We start from the raw sequence: 17,358 nt of genomic DNA on the forward strand, positions 1-17,358 counted from the left end.
TTTTTAAGTTATGGTCTTTAGTTCTATGCTTACTGCAGTAAGCTGGTTACATCTGTTTAAAGGATTGAAATAGATATGTGTATCATTATTAATAATAAAAACACAGTACTGAATAAAAATAAAAGCAAGTTGCTTAGCGATATATTTAATGTTATGCCATAATATTATGATAGCTACAAATTAAATTCATGACAGTGATTGCTGTAAGCAAGGATGGGGAAAATTAGGGAAATGTAATGGGGAAAACATGTCACAGGTTATTTTAGCTTTTATAAATTTCTAAATAGTGAGACATTTGTGATTTTATTCCTTGTATGTTTTCTGTTAAATGCAAAGAAAAAAAAGTATAAAGGATAACAAAAGAATTTTAAAAACCTGAAATGATACAGTACCTTTATGAAGAAAACTAAGAAGCATTAACACTTGAATAAACAGAGAGAATACATTTATGATAAGAAGTTGAATAGTATGTCATAATCACTTCTCTCCAAATTAATTAATAGGTATCATATAATCCCACGAGCAATCCAGATTGTATCTTAATAAGTGTAAATGTTGGTGGTTCAGTGATTAAAAGTGAGTCTTAAGTGAAAACATATATTGATATATTCACACACAATTGATTTGCAAAAAGAAAAGACTGGATAAAAATACTTGAGAACTTTAATCATGACCATTGCTCAGTGGTGGGATTATAGATTTTTATTTCTAATTCATTTTTGTATTATTCAGATTTTTTAAACTATGAAGTAAGATGGTTTTGTCATTATAGTATGATTCTTTTGTTTTAGAATGATAAGGTACATGAGACTAGGCATCCACTTTCCATCTTAAAAAAGACTTGTGAGAGAGTAGTTTGAAGTCCATGATAGTGGAACATACAGAGCCTTTTTAACTTCATTGCCAAACTGGAACTGGAAGGTTAAATAAATGATAATCATATATATTTATTTATAGGCATTTAGAACTTCCTAATAGTATAATAGCCAATTTAACTTTGTTTTTCTTCTTTTTAAAGCCATATGAAGGATTAAGACCTCAGGATCTTCGTAGATTGAAAGATATGCTTATTGTGGAAACAGCAGACATGCTCCAGGCTCCACTATTTACTGCTGAAGCTTTACTTCGAGCTCATGGTAATGAAAGAAATGTGCTTCTGATAACACGAGTGCCTCTTGAAACTTTTCAGAGTTAAAAGGTGGCTATTTTAATGTTTTAATATAAAACAAAATAGTTTGCTAAACAAGCCTAAGTTCATTTTTGTGCAGTAGTTACTGCAGTACTCAGCATCCTCATAACATTTTGTATTTTGAAGTATAAACTAGCTACAAATTGTAGAGAGAAACAGGAAATTTCTTTTAAAAATTGAGCTACTAAATCAACTTATAGATTGTCTAATTTTAGAAATGTATCTGATTCAAGCAGGGTTGAGAGTTGGAATCCATAGTCCTAGTCCTGGTTTTAACATTAATTTTTACTGAAGTCAATTAAATAAAGTTAACTAACAGTTGTGTTATCAGTATTGTCAGTTGCATTTATTTTATGTAAAAGCTGTTTCTCACCATGAAATGCACAAAGAGAAATTTAGAGAGTCAAGGCAGGAATATGCTATTCCTTTTAAGGTGAGGTTTTTTGTTTGTTTTTATTTTTTTGAGGACATTACCAGATTTACTTAGGAAAAGTGCTCAGCTTATTTTAAGTTCTCTGTGATACTTAGCATAGCCATTCTGGGAGTTGTTACATGCTGAGTTGGACCCTCTCATTGCACACTTGATATTTGACATTTTGGCTTATTTCAAAGAGGTTTTTTCTGATTTAGAAATGCTTTTTAAAGATAGAAAGGTAAATGGCTATTCTCATCCAGTAATTTTGAGGCATACCGGTCTGTTTTAACTATAAATCTGTACCATCTATCCTAAAATAGAATGTCAACTTCCAAAAACTTTTATATAACGTTTTGATCAGAAGAAAATTTAAAACTGCATTTCATCATCCTTTGATCACCTCTGTGAATAATTTGCTGTATAACCATCCAGAATCACTAACTTCAATATTGATATTTCCCAGAGTTCTGTGGCTCTATATTTTAGTATAAATAAGGATAGCCTGGGAAACTAACCAGAGATTCCTAGGTCGACTTCCAGAGAGTCTAAGTCTTTAGGTGAGGGATGCAGCATAAAAACGTGTGTTGTAAACAAGCCTTACAAAGTAGACCGTTTTCTGAGAAACATTGCTGTGCACATTTATCTAATGAAACCAAGGGTTTCAAAAACCACCTAAATAATAAAGAATATATCTACCACCTGACCTTAATAAAGTATTCAAGGCTTTATTTCTAAATGCCTTTTTAACATTTTCTCCTCAACCTAAGGGTGTCCACACCTGAACTCATCATTTCTCCCACTGTCTTGATAAATGGACTGCCACATTAATTTAATCACCCTAACTAGAAACTGGGAAGTCATACTTTCCTTCTTCATCTCTATTACATTTGGCCACAGTCTTATCATTCCTCTTCCTAAATATCTCTCATCCTCTCCCCATCCTCCCTAGCTCTTTCCATTCTCACTGCCACTGACTTAAATTCAGGTTGTCATTATTTTTCATCTAAATTGTAGTCTCCGCTGTTGCCATTCCTCTTCATCCTTATTCATTTTTTATATTGCATTTTAAAATTTTGAGCATGTAACTCCCCTGCTGAAAAACCCTTCACTGGCTCTCCACAGACTTAAAGTATCCCAGCTCTTTAGTAGACCTTCATGACCCAGGCTTCTTTACCTGGGCTGTTAATTTTCCCATTTATTTACCCACTCCTGCTTGTCCTTATTAATCACTCTTCCAGGAAACCTTTTCTGCTTATGTGTTCCCAAGTATTCACTGAGAGCCTTCCTGTCTCTTCCCATTATATCCTGTGCATGTTATGTGTCATACACTTAGAATACAATATTGTAATAATCTCTTTATTTGCTTTTCTTCTACATTAGCCTGGGAGCTCTTAGAGGACAGCTTTTTATTGTTTTTTGTTTCCACAATATCTGGCATCCCTTAAGCCCTCAGATCATAGTTACAAAATGAATAGATAATATATCTGAAATGTTATTTATATATTTTTAAATCCATCTTTTTATTATAAAACTATTTTTCTCCATTGCCATCTTTTAAAATTTTGAAGTAAATCCTTTGGGAAAAAAATTTAGACCTGGTTTCAAAAACGACATTGAGAAATTCAGAATAGTTTTTAAAATCTTAGAATTTAAAGATAAAATATTTTCCTCTTAGTAATAATACTTAACATTCGTAAAAACTTGTAAAGAAATACCAAATACCTTAGATTGTTTTTCTTCTGTGTGAGGTTCACAGGACCTCGTCCTTTGCTTGAGCTTTCAAGTAAAGAGAGTGCATTTAAATATAACATAGAGCTGGCATAAAAGTGGAAGCTATTCATCTGTGAGGAGCTGTAACGTGACAGTTGTATTAGTTAGGGTAGGCTGGCTGCTGAAATGAAAGTATCGAGTCAAACACAGTAAACATTTATTTATTTATTTTGTGGTATGCGGGCCTCTCACTGTTGTGGCCTCTCCCGTTGTGGAACACAGGCTCCAGATGTGCAGGCTCAGCGGCCATGGCTCACGGGCCCAGCCGCTCCGCGGCATGTGGGATCTTCCCGGACCGGGGCATGAACCCGTGTCCCCTGCATCGGCAGGTGGACTCTCAACCACTGCGCCACCAGGGAAGCCCAGTAAACATTTATTAATCATAATAGTCTAAAGTGTTAGGAATGGGACAGGGGCTGTGCTCCACACAGTTACTCGGACTGACTGAGACTCTGCCATATTAACAAAGTAGCTTCTGAGGTTGCCTGGATTATCTCCATTCCAGACAACGAATCAGAAAGGAAAAAGTGTGGAGAAATAGGTGTGGGAAGTTTTTTGACCCAGTCCTGGAAGTGGCATAAATCACTCCTGCACCTATTCCACTGACCAGAATTCAGTCACATGGTCACACTTAACTGCAAGCAATAGTTCTACTCTGTAGAACTGTTGTGTAGTACTTATGTCCGTTTCTGCCACAGGTATCTACATTCAGCTAAATTATATAATATATCATAATTCTAACTTACAATATTATATAGAATCTAAGGCTAACTTAACTAGTAATTTTATTGTAATTAAAACAAAGATTTTCTTCTCTGGTGTTTACACATTGTGTCATCAAGTATTTTTAAATGATCACCTCCATTTTCATTCCATTGATATTTCCCTAAATTACTTCTTTCCTATAGTAGGGTCAATTCTAATAACCTGATATCTAACTGAATTTTATTCCTTGACATTTGTCTATTCTGTGATAACTTTTTTGATAACTTAAGAGTTCTATATTTCAGTCTCCTATTAAGGCGTATATAATAGAGGCTAATGCAGGTTTTCAGATGGACATCTCTTCTATATTGTTTAGGTAATATCAGTGATATTTTGATAATCAAATAAGATTTTCAGAGATAAACCATGCTAGTGAATAAAAAAGACAGTGCACAGAGCTGCAGTTTATACTAATTGCTGTCAAAATCCGGATGGGCTCTGTTTCAGAGCTATTAAACTGAACTATTTGTTAGATTTATAGATTGTATCCTTGGTAACATTCATTCAGCTTTCCACAGGAAAATAGATTTAAGTATTATGTTATCTACTGTCAAATTTAGTCCCAAAGTAATGAGGTTGAAGACAGAAGACAGAAATGTTTGGCAGTATTTACTAAGTAGTAATTGAATTTTAAGGATGACTCTGTTAAGAATACAAAGGTCATTTTCTGAGCATTTCCTCAGTAATAAAAGTAACTTATATAGTTCAAAGCTACCTAATGAGAAAATAAGTAAAATTTACTTACCTCTTTTTTAAAATATGAGACCAAGGCTAGTTTGCTTGTCCTTAGAGTAAATGTATACTGAAGTATTTTTTAAATCTCCTTTGGAGACTCATCACTTCTATAGGTAATTAAACATCAGTAGTCCACACCTCCTCTCACTCTACTCTCTTCCTAGGAAATGACATCTTCTCCCACGGCTTCCATAGATACAGATTTCTCCTTCTAAAACTAGACTTCTGAGCTCTGTACACTTATATATAACTGCCGATTTGAAAGCACCTCTAGGATATCTCAAAAGCCCCTTAATCTCATCATGTCTAAAATTAAAATCATGCTTTTAAACCTGTACCTGAGTCTCTGGTATTCCCTATTTACACAGATGGCAGCACCAACCAACCAATGTGGAAGACCTGGGACAACAACTTTGACATTTCCTCTCCCTCAGACCCTATATCCCATTGTTACCAAATTTTCAGTCTCACGTCCCAGATCTTAACTTCTTCTTTCTCTTCATCTCCACCGCAGCCAGCCATGGCCTTGGCTACCATAATCTCTCACTGGTATTTCCCAGTAGCCTCCTTTCTAGTCTACCTTTCCCTCCACTCTCACCCTATCCAATTTCTTTGTTATTCCATACTGTAGTCAGAATGATCTTTTCAGATCTAACCGTGACAACCTGTTCTTCCTAACCCTAAGCCCAGTTTTCACTGGCTTTCTGTCACTTCTAAACTGATGATAGGAGTATTATTAAAAAGTTCTACATGGCCTAGTCCCTGCCTGTTTTCAGCCTCACTCACACAGTGCTTCCCCTCTGGTCTCCATGCTCCAGCTACATTGACTTTTTTAATTTCACAAGGATGCTGCCTTCTCTCCTACCATAAGGCCTTTTAGCATGCTATGTACCATCTGTCTAGAATGTCTTTCCCTCTTCCTTTTACCCAGTTAGCTCCCACTCATCCTTCAGATGTCCACTCCAAGCCATGAGCTTCCTGAATGGGAGTCTCTACCTCTTCTTAATGGTGCTTCTGACAATGATAATTTTTTTTTAATGTGTTGATTTTACTTAATGTCTTTCTCCCTACTAGACTCTAAGTTCCATGAAAGCAGGAATTATGCCTGTTTTTTCCTCCTGTTATATCCCTACAGCTTGACATAGTGTATGGCACATAAAAGACATTCAATAAATGTTTGCTAAATGAATGATATGATAGAATCCAAGCAGGAATTGTGCTGGAAAATATTTGTAGCAGATAAGACTAGAATTTAATTTAATATGTGTGTATATAAATTATAGTAGTTCTTTTTTCCATTTATGAAAAAGTATTATAGTGGAGATTTGAAAAATAATATTGTTCTAAGAAAGTTTTAACTTTTTAAGTAAGTACAAGTATACCTCATTTTATTGCACTTTGCTTTATTGTGCTTTGCAGATATTGCATTTTTTACAATTTGAACATTTGTGGCAACCCTACATTGTCAGATGATGGTTAGTGTTTTTTAGCAATAAAGTGTTTTAATTAAGGTACTATAGTCTGTTAAGTGTGTAATAGCATTATAGCTAAAAAAACAATGTAGTGTAAACATAACCTTTATATGCACTGGGAAACCAAAAAATTTGTATGACTTGCTTTATATTTACTTTATTGCAGTGGTCTAGAACCAAACTTGCAATATCTCCAAGGTATGCCTGTAATGTCCTATCAAAACACTCAGGTCCATTTAGCAACATTTCCTAGAATGCACTCATGTGCAGTGTTTTTCAGTTGTTGGATTTTTCTTCTTTTGTAATGACTCCTGTTTTCAATCTTATCTTCCATCTCCCCAAACCACAATATAGTATACTGTAACTTTACAGAGCTGCTCATGTCTCTCCATTATATTTCTGTGCCTTTGCACGTATGGAAACACACTGTATCTTCATTGCATGTCTGAATCATAATTATCCTGGTAAACCACCAAATATATTGACTTCATATGGTTGAAAAAGTCTTATATAGAAAGTTTTCACAGTTATTTGTATTTGATTTGTAAAATGATATAGAATGGGCCCATGGTAAATAATTGACTCATATTACTTTTGACCCTATGCTTTATTGGGCTGCAGTGGAAAGAACACAGGCTTTGGATTTACAGAAATTTGTTTCAAATCCTTCATATCTGTGTGAGCCTGGGCAAGTTGTGTAATTTCCCTGAGTCTTGGTTTCTTCACCTCAATAATGATTGAAAAGTTTGTTGGGAGGAGTAAATGAAATATATATATAAAACACCTGGGAAAATCATTGGCTATATCAGTTTATTGTTTTGAATGGGTTAGGTTTTTATGGCTCTGGACTTATAACAACATACTTCACTTGACTATTTTTAAAGTGTTTGTACTAGGAAGGTAACCTTTTTTTAGTTAAGCCAGAATCAGGCTCACTTAATGTGCAATTTATATCAAATTCACTAAACTTTATAATCATAATCTCTTCAGAAGTTCCTTCTGCTTTCAAGCTGTTTATCAAATGATTTTTAGGACTTGTTGGCATTTTGACATGCTTATAGTTAGCTGTGTAATCATTTTACAACTTGACAGCAGTGAGGCCAATTGTGAAGTTACATATTATTCTTGAAAAAGTAAAATGGCCTAATCAAACCTATACCTATAAAAATTTAGTAAATTCCAATGACATGTGAGCCACCACTTTTGATTATTAGTAGAAATGACTGAAATTTTTGACCATATTATTAGATATTGACATGGTTGTAAGCCATGATAAATTATAAAACTTTAAATTCTGTTTAAAAATATGAATGGATATAAAATCATAAACATTCATTTGCGATTACTATTTTGATACAAATAGTTTTTTTTCCATAGATGACCTATATCTGTCTAACTTATTCTCTTTTGTTATTATGAAGCTCTTAAAACATCACCGTATTTTCTCTGTTATTTGAGAGATATTCATTCTATTTTTCTTAAAGATTGGGACAGGGAGAAATTACTTGAAGCTTGGATGTCCAACCCAGAGAACTGCTGCCAACGATCAGGTGTTCAAATGCCAACTCCACCACCAAGTGGGTATAATGCCTGGGACACACTCCCTTCTCCAAGAACTCCAAGGACTACACGTTCTTCCATCACCTCCCCAGATGAAATAAGTTTATCTCCTGGGGATTTGGACACCACTCTGGTATGGTTTAGTATTCAGTGTACTTCCCTTAGTTTTAGTTTTAATATTGTTTCATGGAACCTCTAGTCATAATTCTTGTAATGGAATCCTATACCCTACTTAAAAGGTTCAATTATTTCATGCTTTGGTAAATATTTATTATCACAGACTATTTTTGAGATCTCTGAATTACAGATTGAAAAACAAAAGGGGTTTCTTTTTCTCTTTTAAAACAAAACTTAAGAGAATTTGGGAAAACCATCTACAATATTTTCACTTAAAATCTCCAATTGCTTAAAGTTTTGAGCACACCATACTGAAATATTAAAAGTTGAGTTTGTGATAGGCACCTGAAACCCAAAGATATGAAAATATTTTTATATTTTTCTGAAGACATTTATCATATGTTGATGATTATGTATTTGTTTCAGTAAAACTTCTGGAGTTTGTCATCTGGATACATTTCCAAAATAAATATTTGCTTTTTATTGAGAAACAGTATTGCCATTGTGTGCATTTTTAATTGGCAAACCATTGGTGTACTGTTACAGGAACTTTTTGTGTTTCTCGAATGATTCCGCCACACAAAATATGTTATAAATATGAATGCACTCCAGATTTTATCTGGGCCTTCTTGAAAAACAGAATCCTACTTCTGTAATTCACATCTGTAACATTATAAAGGTAGTTATTGTTTAGAAGATACACAGCTTTGTAGCATGGTTCCCTGGGTAGAAATCCTTAAATTGCTCCTCTGAATATCCTGAGTTGCTGTATTGAAAAAACAGAGTTACTCCATTTTTGTAGATTTTCTGGGGTGCGTATAGGGTGAAGGACATGATATTGAAGTGGTTATTTTGCAAGGAGCAATTTGATCTTGACTTGAATAGATTGCAGTGATTTGTTTCTTGTATTTCCTTTTCCAAACAAATAGTTGCTGACTAATTTAACACATACGTTTGGAATTTAAGAATTTCACTTTTGCATTAAAACATTTAAATCCCACAATAATTTATAATGAGATAAGCATGGCATTTGTTATTTAGTCAAAGGTAGGCACACTAACTTTAATTTCCCTTATAACTTTGAAACACTGTTTATAATTACTATGCTAGTATTTTTGCCATAAGCTAATGAACAAAGAGATGTTCTATCTCCAAGGTATGACTTTGTTTAAATCATTTTCTTCTTCACTTCCAGTGTGACATTTGTATGTGCAGTATTTCTGTATTTGAAGACCCAGTGGATATGCCCTGTGGACATGACTTTTGTAGAGGATGTTGGGAGTCGTGAGTATATGCGCAGCTTAGTATTTCTTACTGCATGATAGCACTCTGATTTGGCAATAAAATTGCTTGCTTTCAGTATTTAATGATATGGATTATTTATATTGGTTTCAGAGTTACACTCAAATGTGTTATATTTTACTACTAAAGAAGAATTCTGTTTTTATTTTGACATCTTCCTATCTATTAATTTAGTAAAATTATTTAATTTAGTAAAATTATTTAATTTAGTAATTAAGGTTATTTTGCTTAATGTAAGGTACTTTGGGGAACAAAGCAGATGTAGGTAAATAAGTTTTCTCATCTATTGTAAATTTTAAGGCTGCACCTCAATATAAAGAATCAGTTTCTTATATCCCAAGATTGTTCAAGCATTTGTTTTTATGCTTTCTCTGAACTTTTTGTGACAAGCAGATAGCCTTGGAAATCTGTAAGAATATGGACGCTTAAAATTCCTTTTTAATCAATTCAAAGTTAGATGTCTCTGCTAAGCATGGTTGGTCTATATTACAAACTGAAATTTTATTTTCCTCCTCATGTTTATCTCTATTCTCCTTCCCATTACCTTGCCAATATTTATACTTTCTCACCATCCATTAATGTTGCTCTAATGTTGTACTTTTTGAGAGAGGTTTATAAACTAAATGAAGAAGATCAATATAATGAGCAATAAGTTATCAGGTTATCTCTGGAGACACGTAAATCTAATGATTATGACCTAAGCAAAGCATATCACTAATATTTAAGGAAAAAGTTTTCAAACTGTTCTTTTTCGTAGAATACTAGGAACCAAGTATAGGGAACTAGGGAATACCATGTTGCGTGAAAGAGCAAGAACCTGAGGAAATTTTGTTTTTTTTTTTTAATAACTTTGTCGTGGTATGGATAGCATACACTAAAACACATATTCAAAATAAATAATTCAGTAAGCTTTGACATACATATATACCCATGAAACCATTATGACAATCAAGATAATGCATATATCCATTACCCCCAAAAGTTCCCTCATTTCTCCTTGAAATCCTTCCCACCCTTCTCTTTCCGCCTCCCTCTTATCCTTCCACCACCACCCTCCACCTCCCATCTGTAGGCAACCACTGATCTTCTTTCTGTCACTGTGGTTTCATTTTGAGTACATTTTCTTTATCTGTTTTCCAAATTGGGATATAAGGGAAGATTATATTTGGATTTATATTTGTATAAATGGATTTGTATATTATATTATTTATTTGGAAGGGAAAAATAATCTGCTTTAAAAAAATCAGAATAAATAAGAATATCTGGTTGTTCTTTTTAAAACATAGATTAGACTCTACTCTGAATCTAATTAGATAGGATCAAATCAGTGCAGCTGATACAGATAAATTAATTGGCAGAGGTCAGAACTCACAACACAAAGCAAACTTTGAGCTGGTTCTGAGCACAGAAAATCTTCCACAGGTTTAGTACTTTATTTAGCTTAAAATTGTCAACTGTATTATATTAGGAAGTATTATCTGGGTTCTACCAAGTTTGTTACTGTTGATGTTGATTTCTCTGTGAAAATTGAGCCCTTCTAAGGGATTTACTTGAATTTTTTTGAACTTCCTTGACCTTCCTCTCCAAACTCCTATCACAGGAACCATCTCCCATACTTAATGGTAAGATTTAAATTTGAAAGATCTAATTATTGTTTTCCATGGTACCTTATCAGCCTACCTAGGATACTCCTCCTCTCTCCTACCAGGTAGTTCTTGTCAAATCAAGCATCAGTAAAACAAGTACCAGATTGAGTGACTCGTATGTGAATAAAACCATTTTAAAATTAATTGCAGTCCTTTCATGGGCATATAGAAAAACTCTTCAGTCTAAGAAGCAAGGAAGAATTTTTAAAGGTCCCTAGATAGTTTTGAAAACATCTTAATTTATCTTACTCTTCTCTACCCCCTTATCTCATCAGTCTATACAGATGCTTTGAAGCATCTATGCCAAGGGCTTAAATGAAAGGGAAATTACTATTTTCTTCCCAGCCTAGAATATCCTTCCTGCTACTGATTAGTTGTTGATTTACTAAGTGGTAACCTTCCTGTGCCTCAATTTCCTAAACTATAAAATGGTGACAGTGGTGAGTACTTTATAGGATTGTTGCCAGTTTATTGTTAAATGGCTTAATATATGGAAAATGCATATAGTAACCACTCAGTAAATGTTAGTTATTACCATCTTACTAAGCTTGATAATAAACAGTGGGAACTTACGATATAATCTGTGAACCTGACCTACAAGATAAAAATATAGGTAAAGTTTGCCCCAGATTTCTCTCTTTTACTAACATTCATCGACTCTATGTTCTGCTTTTAAATTTAGTGAGAAATTCTATGTTGCTGAAAATTAGCAGACTGGCTCACAGAGAGATGATCCTTTCTTCAGTGAGGTCTTCTCAGTTCTGTCATTTAATTCCCCAGAGATAGTTAAACCTGCTCTGATGTATTTAGAATACATAAAATTCAAAAACATCATTATATAGTAACTATGTCTAAGTACGTTGTGCACTTTGACAGGGGACTATAAGTATTAAGGTAAATTATATCTAACTTTACAGGGAACCTATTCATAGCTAAAAGGAAGAGAATCCTGCTATGTGAAAAAAGGAACTCTGCAGTTAGCTGTTCTCAAACTTTTAGTCTCAACATCCCTTTACACTTTTAAAAATTGTTGAGGACGTTTTTCACATAACTAGAACAAATAATTCTAAAATTTGTATGGACATACAAAAGACCCTTCATAGCCAAAGCAATCTTGAGAAAAAAGAACAAAGCTAGAGTCGTCACACTCCCTGATTTTAAACTTTACTACAAAGCTGCAGTTATCAAAACAGTATGGTACTGGCACAAAAACAGACACAGATCAATGGAACAGAATAGAGAGCCCAAAAATGAACTCACACTTATATGGGCAATTAATCTGCAACAAAAGAAGCAAGAATATACAATGGAGAAGAGATGACCCCTTCAATAAATGGTACTGGGCAAACTGGATGGCCACATACAAAGAATCAAGTTGGACTACTCTCTCTCACACCATGCACAAAAATATATTCAAAATGGATTAAAGACTTAAATGCAAGACCTGAAAGCACAAACTTCTACAAGAAAACATAGGCAGTAAGCGCTTTGACATCATTCTTAGTAATATTTTTTTGGATATGTCTCCTCAGGCAAAGGAAATTCACACTTCAAAAGTTTGTTTCGGGCTTCCCTGGTGGCGCAGTGGTTGAGAGTCCGCCTGCCGATGCAGGGGACATGAGTTCGTGCCCTGGTCCGGGAAGATCCCACATGCCGCGGAGCGGCTAGGCCCATGAGCCATGGCCGCTGAGCCTGTGCGTCCCGAGCCTGTGCTCCGCAACGGTAGAGGCCACAACAGTGAGAGGCCCGTGTACTGCAAAAAAAAAAAGTTTGTTTCTTCAGGGCTTCCCTGGTGGCACAGTGGTTAAGAATCCGCCTACCAATGCAGGGGACGTGGGTTTGAGCCCAGGCCCAGGAAGATCCGACATGCCATGGAGCAACTAAGCCTGTGCGCCACAACTACTGAGCCTGCGCTCTAGAGCCTGCGAGCCACAGCTGCTGAGCCCGCATGCCACAACTACTGAAGCCCGCACACCTAGAGCCCATGCTCAGCAACAAGAGAAGCTACCACAATGAGAATTCCGTGCACCACCACCACGAGTAGCCCCTACTCACCGCAACTAGAGGAAACCCACACACGGCAACAAAGACCCAACGCAGCCAAAAATAAATAAATAAAATTTTTTTTTAAAGTTTATTTCTTCTTTTTCCATGGGAAATATTAATGATAAAACCCTCACTAAAATTTATGAATTCTTTTTTCTGTGCCAGGGACCATGTAAATATTTCACATACATTATATCATATAATCTGTATAACAACCCTGAGAAGTACATATTGTTATCTCCGTTTTACATATAGCGAAATTGAGGCCCAGAACAATTAAATGAATTGCTTAAGGTCATATAACTTGTTGGTGGCAGACCTGGAATTCTCTAATATAAAACCTTGCTGTTGCTCTTTCTCGTGGCGCTTCGGAGGCGGTCGGCAGCTTCAGAATGAAGCTGAACATCTCTTTCCCAGCCACTGGCTGCCAGAAACTCATTGAAGTGGACGATGAACGAAAACTTCGAACCTTTTATGAGAAGTGTATGGCCACAGAAGTTGGTGCTGACGCTCTGGCTGAAGAATGGAAGGGTTATGTGGTCCGAATCAGTGGTGGGAACGACAAACAGGGTTTCGCCATGAAGCAGGGTGTCTTGACCCATGGCCGAGTCTGCCTGCTACTGAGTAAGGGGCATTCCTGTTACAGACCAAGGAGAACTGGAGAAAGAAAGCGCAAATCTGTGCGGGGCTGCATTGTGGATGCCAATCTGAGCGTTCTCAATTTGGTCATTGTAAAAAAGGGGAGAAGGATATTCCTGGACTCCCTGATACTACTGTGCCTCGTCACCTGGGGCCCAAAAGAGCTAGCAGAATCCGCAAACTTTTCAATCTCTCTAAAGAAGATGATGTCTGCCAGTATGTTGTGAGAAAGCCCCTAAACAAAGAAGGTAAGAAACTTAGGACCAAAGCACCCAAGATTCAGCGTCTTGTTACTCCATGTGTTCTGCAACACAAACGTTGGCAAATTGCTCTGAAGAAACAGCGTACTAAGAAAAATAAGGAAGAGGCTGCAGAATGTGCTAAACTTTTGGCCAAGAGAATGAAGGAGGCCAAAGAAAAACGCCAGGAACAGATTGCCAAGAGACGGAGGCTGTCCTCTCTGAGAGCTTCTACTTCTAAGTCTGAGTCCAGTCAAAAATGAGATGTTCTTAGAGTAACAAATAAATACGATCAGACATCAAAAAAAAAAAAAATCTTGCTTTTAACTACTTAATTCACCTTGGGCTAGATTCCTGCCACTTTCCAGGATGCCTTTTCTATACTACCTCAACTAGTGTGCCTAGAATAGGACATGAAACTCATTTTAATATTTGTCTAAATGAAATATAAGCAGAAAACCTTTTCTTCAAAAAGTTATGCTGTATTCCAATGCCACCTCAAAAATCTCTTGAATTATCTATGGTTTAATTCTGTACCATTGCTCTCTTTAATTTAAAGGTGTAGAATATTGAGAATTGAATATGACCTTTCTAAACCACTTATTTCTATTTTTAATGTTAAATATATTGTTTCAAATTTTTAAAGAGGATAAAGCAAACAAAGTTAAAGAAATTATAAAACATAGATCTGTATATAAATATTCATACATATATAATGAATGGTTGGGCAGGTAATAAGTGTTCAGTGTTTGTGAATTATATGAATTAATGTATTACAATTGATATTGCACAGTTTGTTCATTGGTATATTTTAATTATACTCTAACAGAAAATTCAGCATCAAGAAAAAATTCTTAGAATGTGCAAATTATATCCTTGCCTTTTTTCTATCAATTGATAATTTTAATAGGTTTTTGAATCTGAAAATTCAAGAAGGTGAAGCTCACAACATTTTCTGCCCTGCATATGATTGCTTCCAACTTGTTCCTGTGGATATCATAGAAAGCGTAGTTTCTAAGGAGATGGACAAACGATACCTACAGTTTGATATTAAGGTATGCTGCCAATTATCTGTGTGATTTCCAAAATTTAAATTTTATTAAACCTGTATAACAGATTTTAATTTTTTTGTTTTATTTTTGAAAACAAAGTAATGGACTCTGACTTTGTCAGAAAAACTGCATAAAGGAATGGTGGCCTAAATTAAAGTTTTAAACTAAAGCATTATTTTGTAATCATGATAGAAGTAAAAGCAAAAAGCCATAATAGTAGTTTACAAAAAAAATAAAACTATCGCTCCAAACTATTCATTGATTTGCATGTTGAACTTTTATAACTGATTGATCAAGATAACGTTCAAAGTAAATAGTAACTATTTTAAATTTTCCAGAAGACATATTTTTACTCCTCAGTGTAAATATTTAGAAATAAAGATTATCAACTTGGAAATTTATGAATTTTTTAATTTCAAGTAATAGTTTCATAAAACAAATTATAATGTTTATTTCATCTTTTTTTCCCCATCTTCTTTTTCACTCAGGAGTTATTCAGAAGTGTACGCAAATCTTCGTGTGATTTAAAAGTTACATTTTAACTGTCTTGTTCAGATTTTTTTATGGTCTAATCTCTAATACATGGACTTTTAAAAAAGAAGTCCTACTGTTTCTTTAACATAGAAAGCATCTTAATATTGACTTTTTTTTTACATTTTTCTTTTTTTTATTATTGTGGCAAAATACACATAAACTTTACCATTATAACTAGTTTTAAGTGAACTAAGTACTTTTACTTTGTTGTGCAACCATCACCACTCTCCATGTCTAGAAGTTTTTTCATCATCCCAAACTGAAACTCTGTTCCCATTGAACGCTAACTTCCCATTCCCTCTTCCCACAGCCCCTGGTAACCACTGTTGTGCTTTCTGTCTCTATGTCTTTCACTATTCTAGGCATCTTATATAAGTGGAATCACACAATATTTATCCTTATGTGTCTGGTTTATTGCACTTAGCATAATGTCTTCAAGGTTCATTCATGTTGTAGCATGTATCAAAATTTCCTTTCTTTTTAAGGTTGAATAATAGTCCAATAATGTATATACCACATTTTGTTTATGCATTCATTCATCCATGGATATTTGGGTTGTTTCTGCCTTTTGACTGCTGTGAATAATGCTGCTATGAACATGGGTGTACAAATATCTATCCCAGTTCCTACTTTTAATTATTTGGGGTATATATGCAGAAGTGGAATTGCTGGATCATATGGTAATTCTATGTTTATAATATTGATTTTTATGTATTATTAGAGTACCATTTAGAAATTTACTGTTCTGATGCAACTAATAATCACAAGATTCTATTTATAAAAATTATTTTTCATCAGAAAAGTGGCACATTGTATGAGCAAACATTTTTAAATTACACATTTTCTGTATTTAAATTACAGCAGTTTTACTCTATCATCATCTACTTGGTTTTTAGATTAAAGAAAACATAAATTTTAAAAGTCATGTCATTACTAAGGTAATTGCCACATTTTTCCTTCTTATTTTATATATCCCAATACTATTTTAAGTGTTTCTTGAGACTGACTATGCTTTGTTTTTTTATTTCACTCTGTTTTTGCTTTAAAGTAAATTGACATATGGGGTACACTCCCTATTAGAATTGAGAGTTAAAATGTTTTGTTATGTTTTGTATTGCTGTTTAAACAGGCCTTTGTTGAAAATAACCCTGCCATTAAATGGTGTCCTACTCCAGGCTGTGAAAGAGCAGTCAGACTAACAAAACAAGGGTCAAATACATCTGGGTCTGATACACTCAGCTTCCCCTTGCTCAGAGCCCCTGCTGTGGACTGTGGAAAAGGACACCTCTTCTGCTGGTCAGTAAAAGACAAGTTGGAATAGCCTAATCACCTTTCTGACAGTTTTTAAAGAGACTTTATACTTTGAATCAGGCCTTTAAATTGTAGTATTTTTGATGTCATTCTTATTCATTAAAAAATATGTAAAGAGTGGTGATAGTTTACATTTATTGTGTGCTTGATGTGTGCCAGCCACCTTGCCAAATATTTTCAAATATTGAATTCTCCTAACAATGCTATGAACGGAGTGATATTATTATACCCATTTTACAGATACGGAAATTTAGGCACAGAGGAGTTGCCCAGGGTTATGCAGCTAGGAATTGGCAGAAATGGAATTAAAGCCCAGGTCTGGTGCTAGAGCCCATGCACTTGAACTTTAATACCAAATTACTCACCATAGATTAGAAAATGTTTAGAGTTTAACATCGTTTCTTAAAGTAGAAGTCTCTAGCAGTGATTCTTAACCAGGCATGCCCAGAATTTAGTATTAAGACAGCTTTTCCCAATTTTCATTCTAGACCCCGACAAGAGATATTTTGATTTAGTGGATTTTGGAGTGGGGCTTCAAAAAAAAAAAAAGCTCTTATGTGATTCTA

At 34.6% G+C, this 17,358-nt stretch overlaps 1 protein-coding gene and 1 pseudogene across 5 annotated transcripts in view; both read left to right on the top strand.

Annotated features, from left to right (window-relative positions):
- ANKIB1 (ankyrin repeat and IBR domain containing 1) overlaps positions 1 to 17,358 on the top strand; it is a 158,868-nt gene that overhangs the window by 108,520 nt on the left and 32,990 nt on the right. For all 4 annotated transcript variants that reach the window (XM_082662378.1, XM_082662381.1, XM_082662380.1 and 1 more), the window contains 5 exons: positions 1,019 to 1,136; positions 7,831 to 8,039; positions 9,219 to 9,307; positions 14,806 to 14,950; positions 16,611 to 16,777. In XM_082662378.1, the coding sequence (XP_082518504.1) occupies positions 1,019 to 1,136; positions 7,831 to 8,039; positions 9,219 to 9,307; positions 14,806 to 14,950; positions 16,611 to 16,777 (728 nt within the window). The remainder of the gene's footprint in view (positions 1 to 1,018; positions 1,137 to 7,830; positions 8,040 to 9,218; positions 9,308 to 14,805; positions 14,951 to 16,610; positions 16,778 to 17,358) is intronic.
- LOC309827383 (small ribosomal subunit protein eS6-like) lies at positions 13,383 to 14,256 on the top strand (annotated as a pseudogene). The gene has a single exon. The product of its transcript is annotated as a small ribosomal subunit protein eS6-like (transcript).

The sequence above is a fragment of the Grampus griseus genome (assembly GCF_964374135.1).
Source record: "Grampus griseus genome assembly, chromosome: 9".
In the NCBI taxonomy this organism is placed as follows: domain Eukaryota; kingdom Metazoa; phylum Chordata; class Mammalia; order Artiodactyla; family Delphinidae; genus Grampus; species Grampus griseus.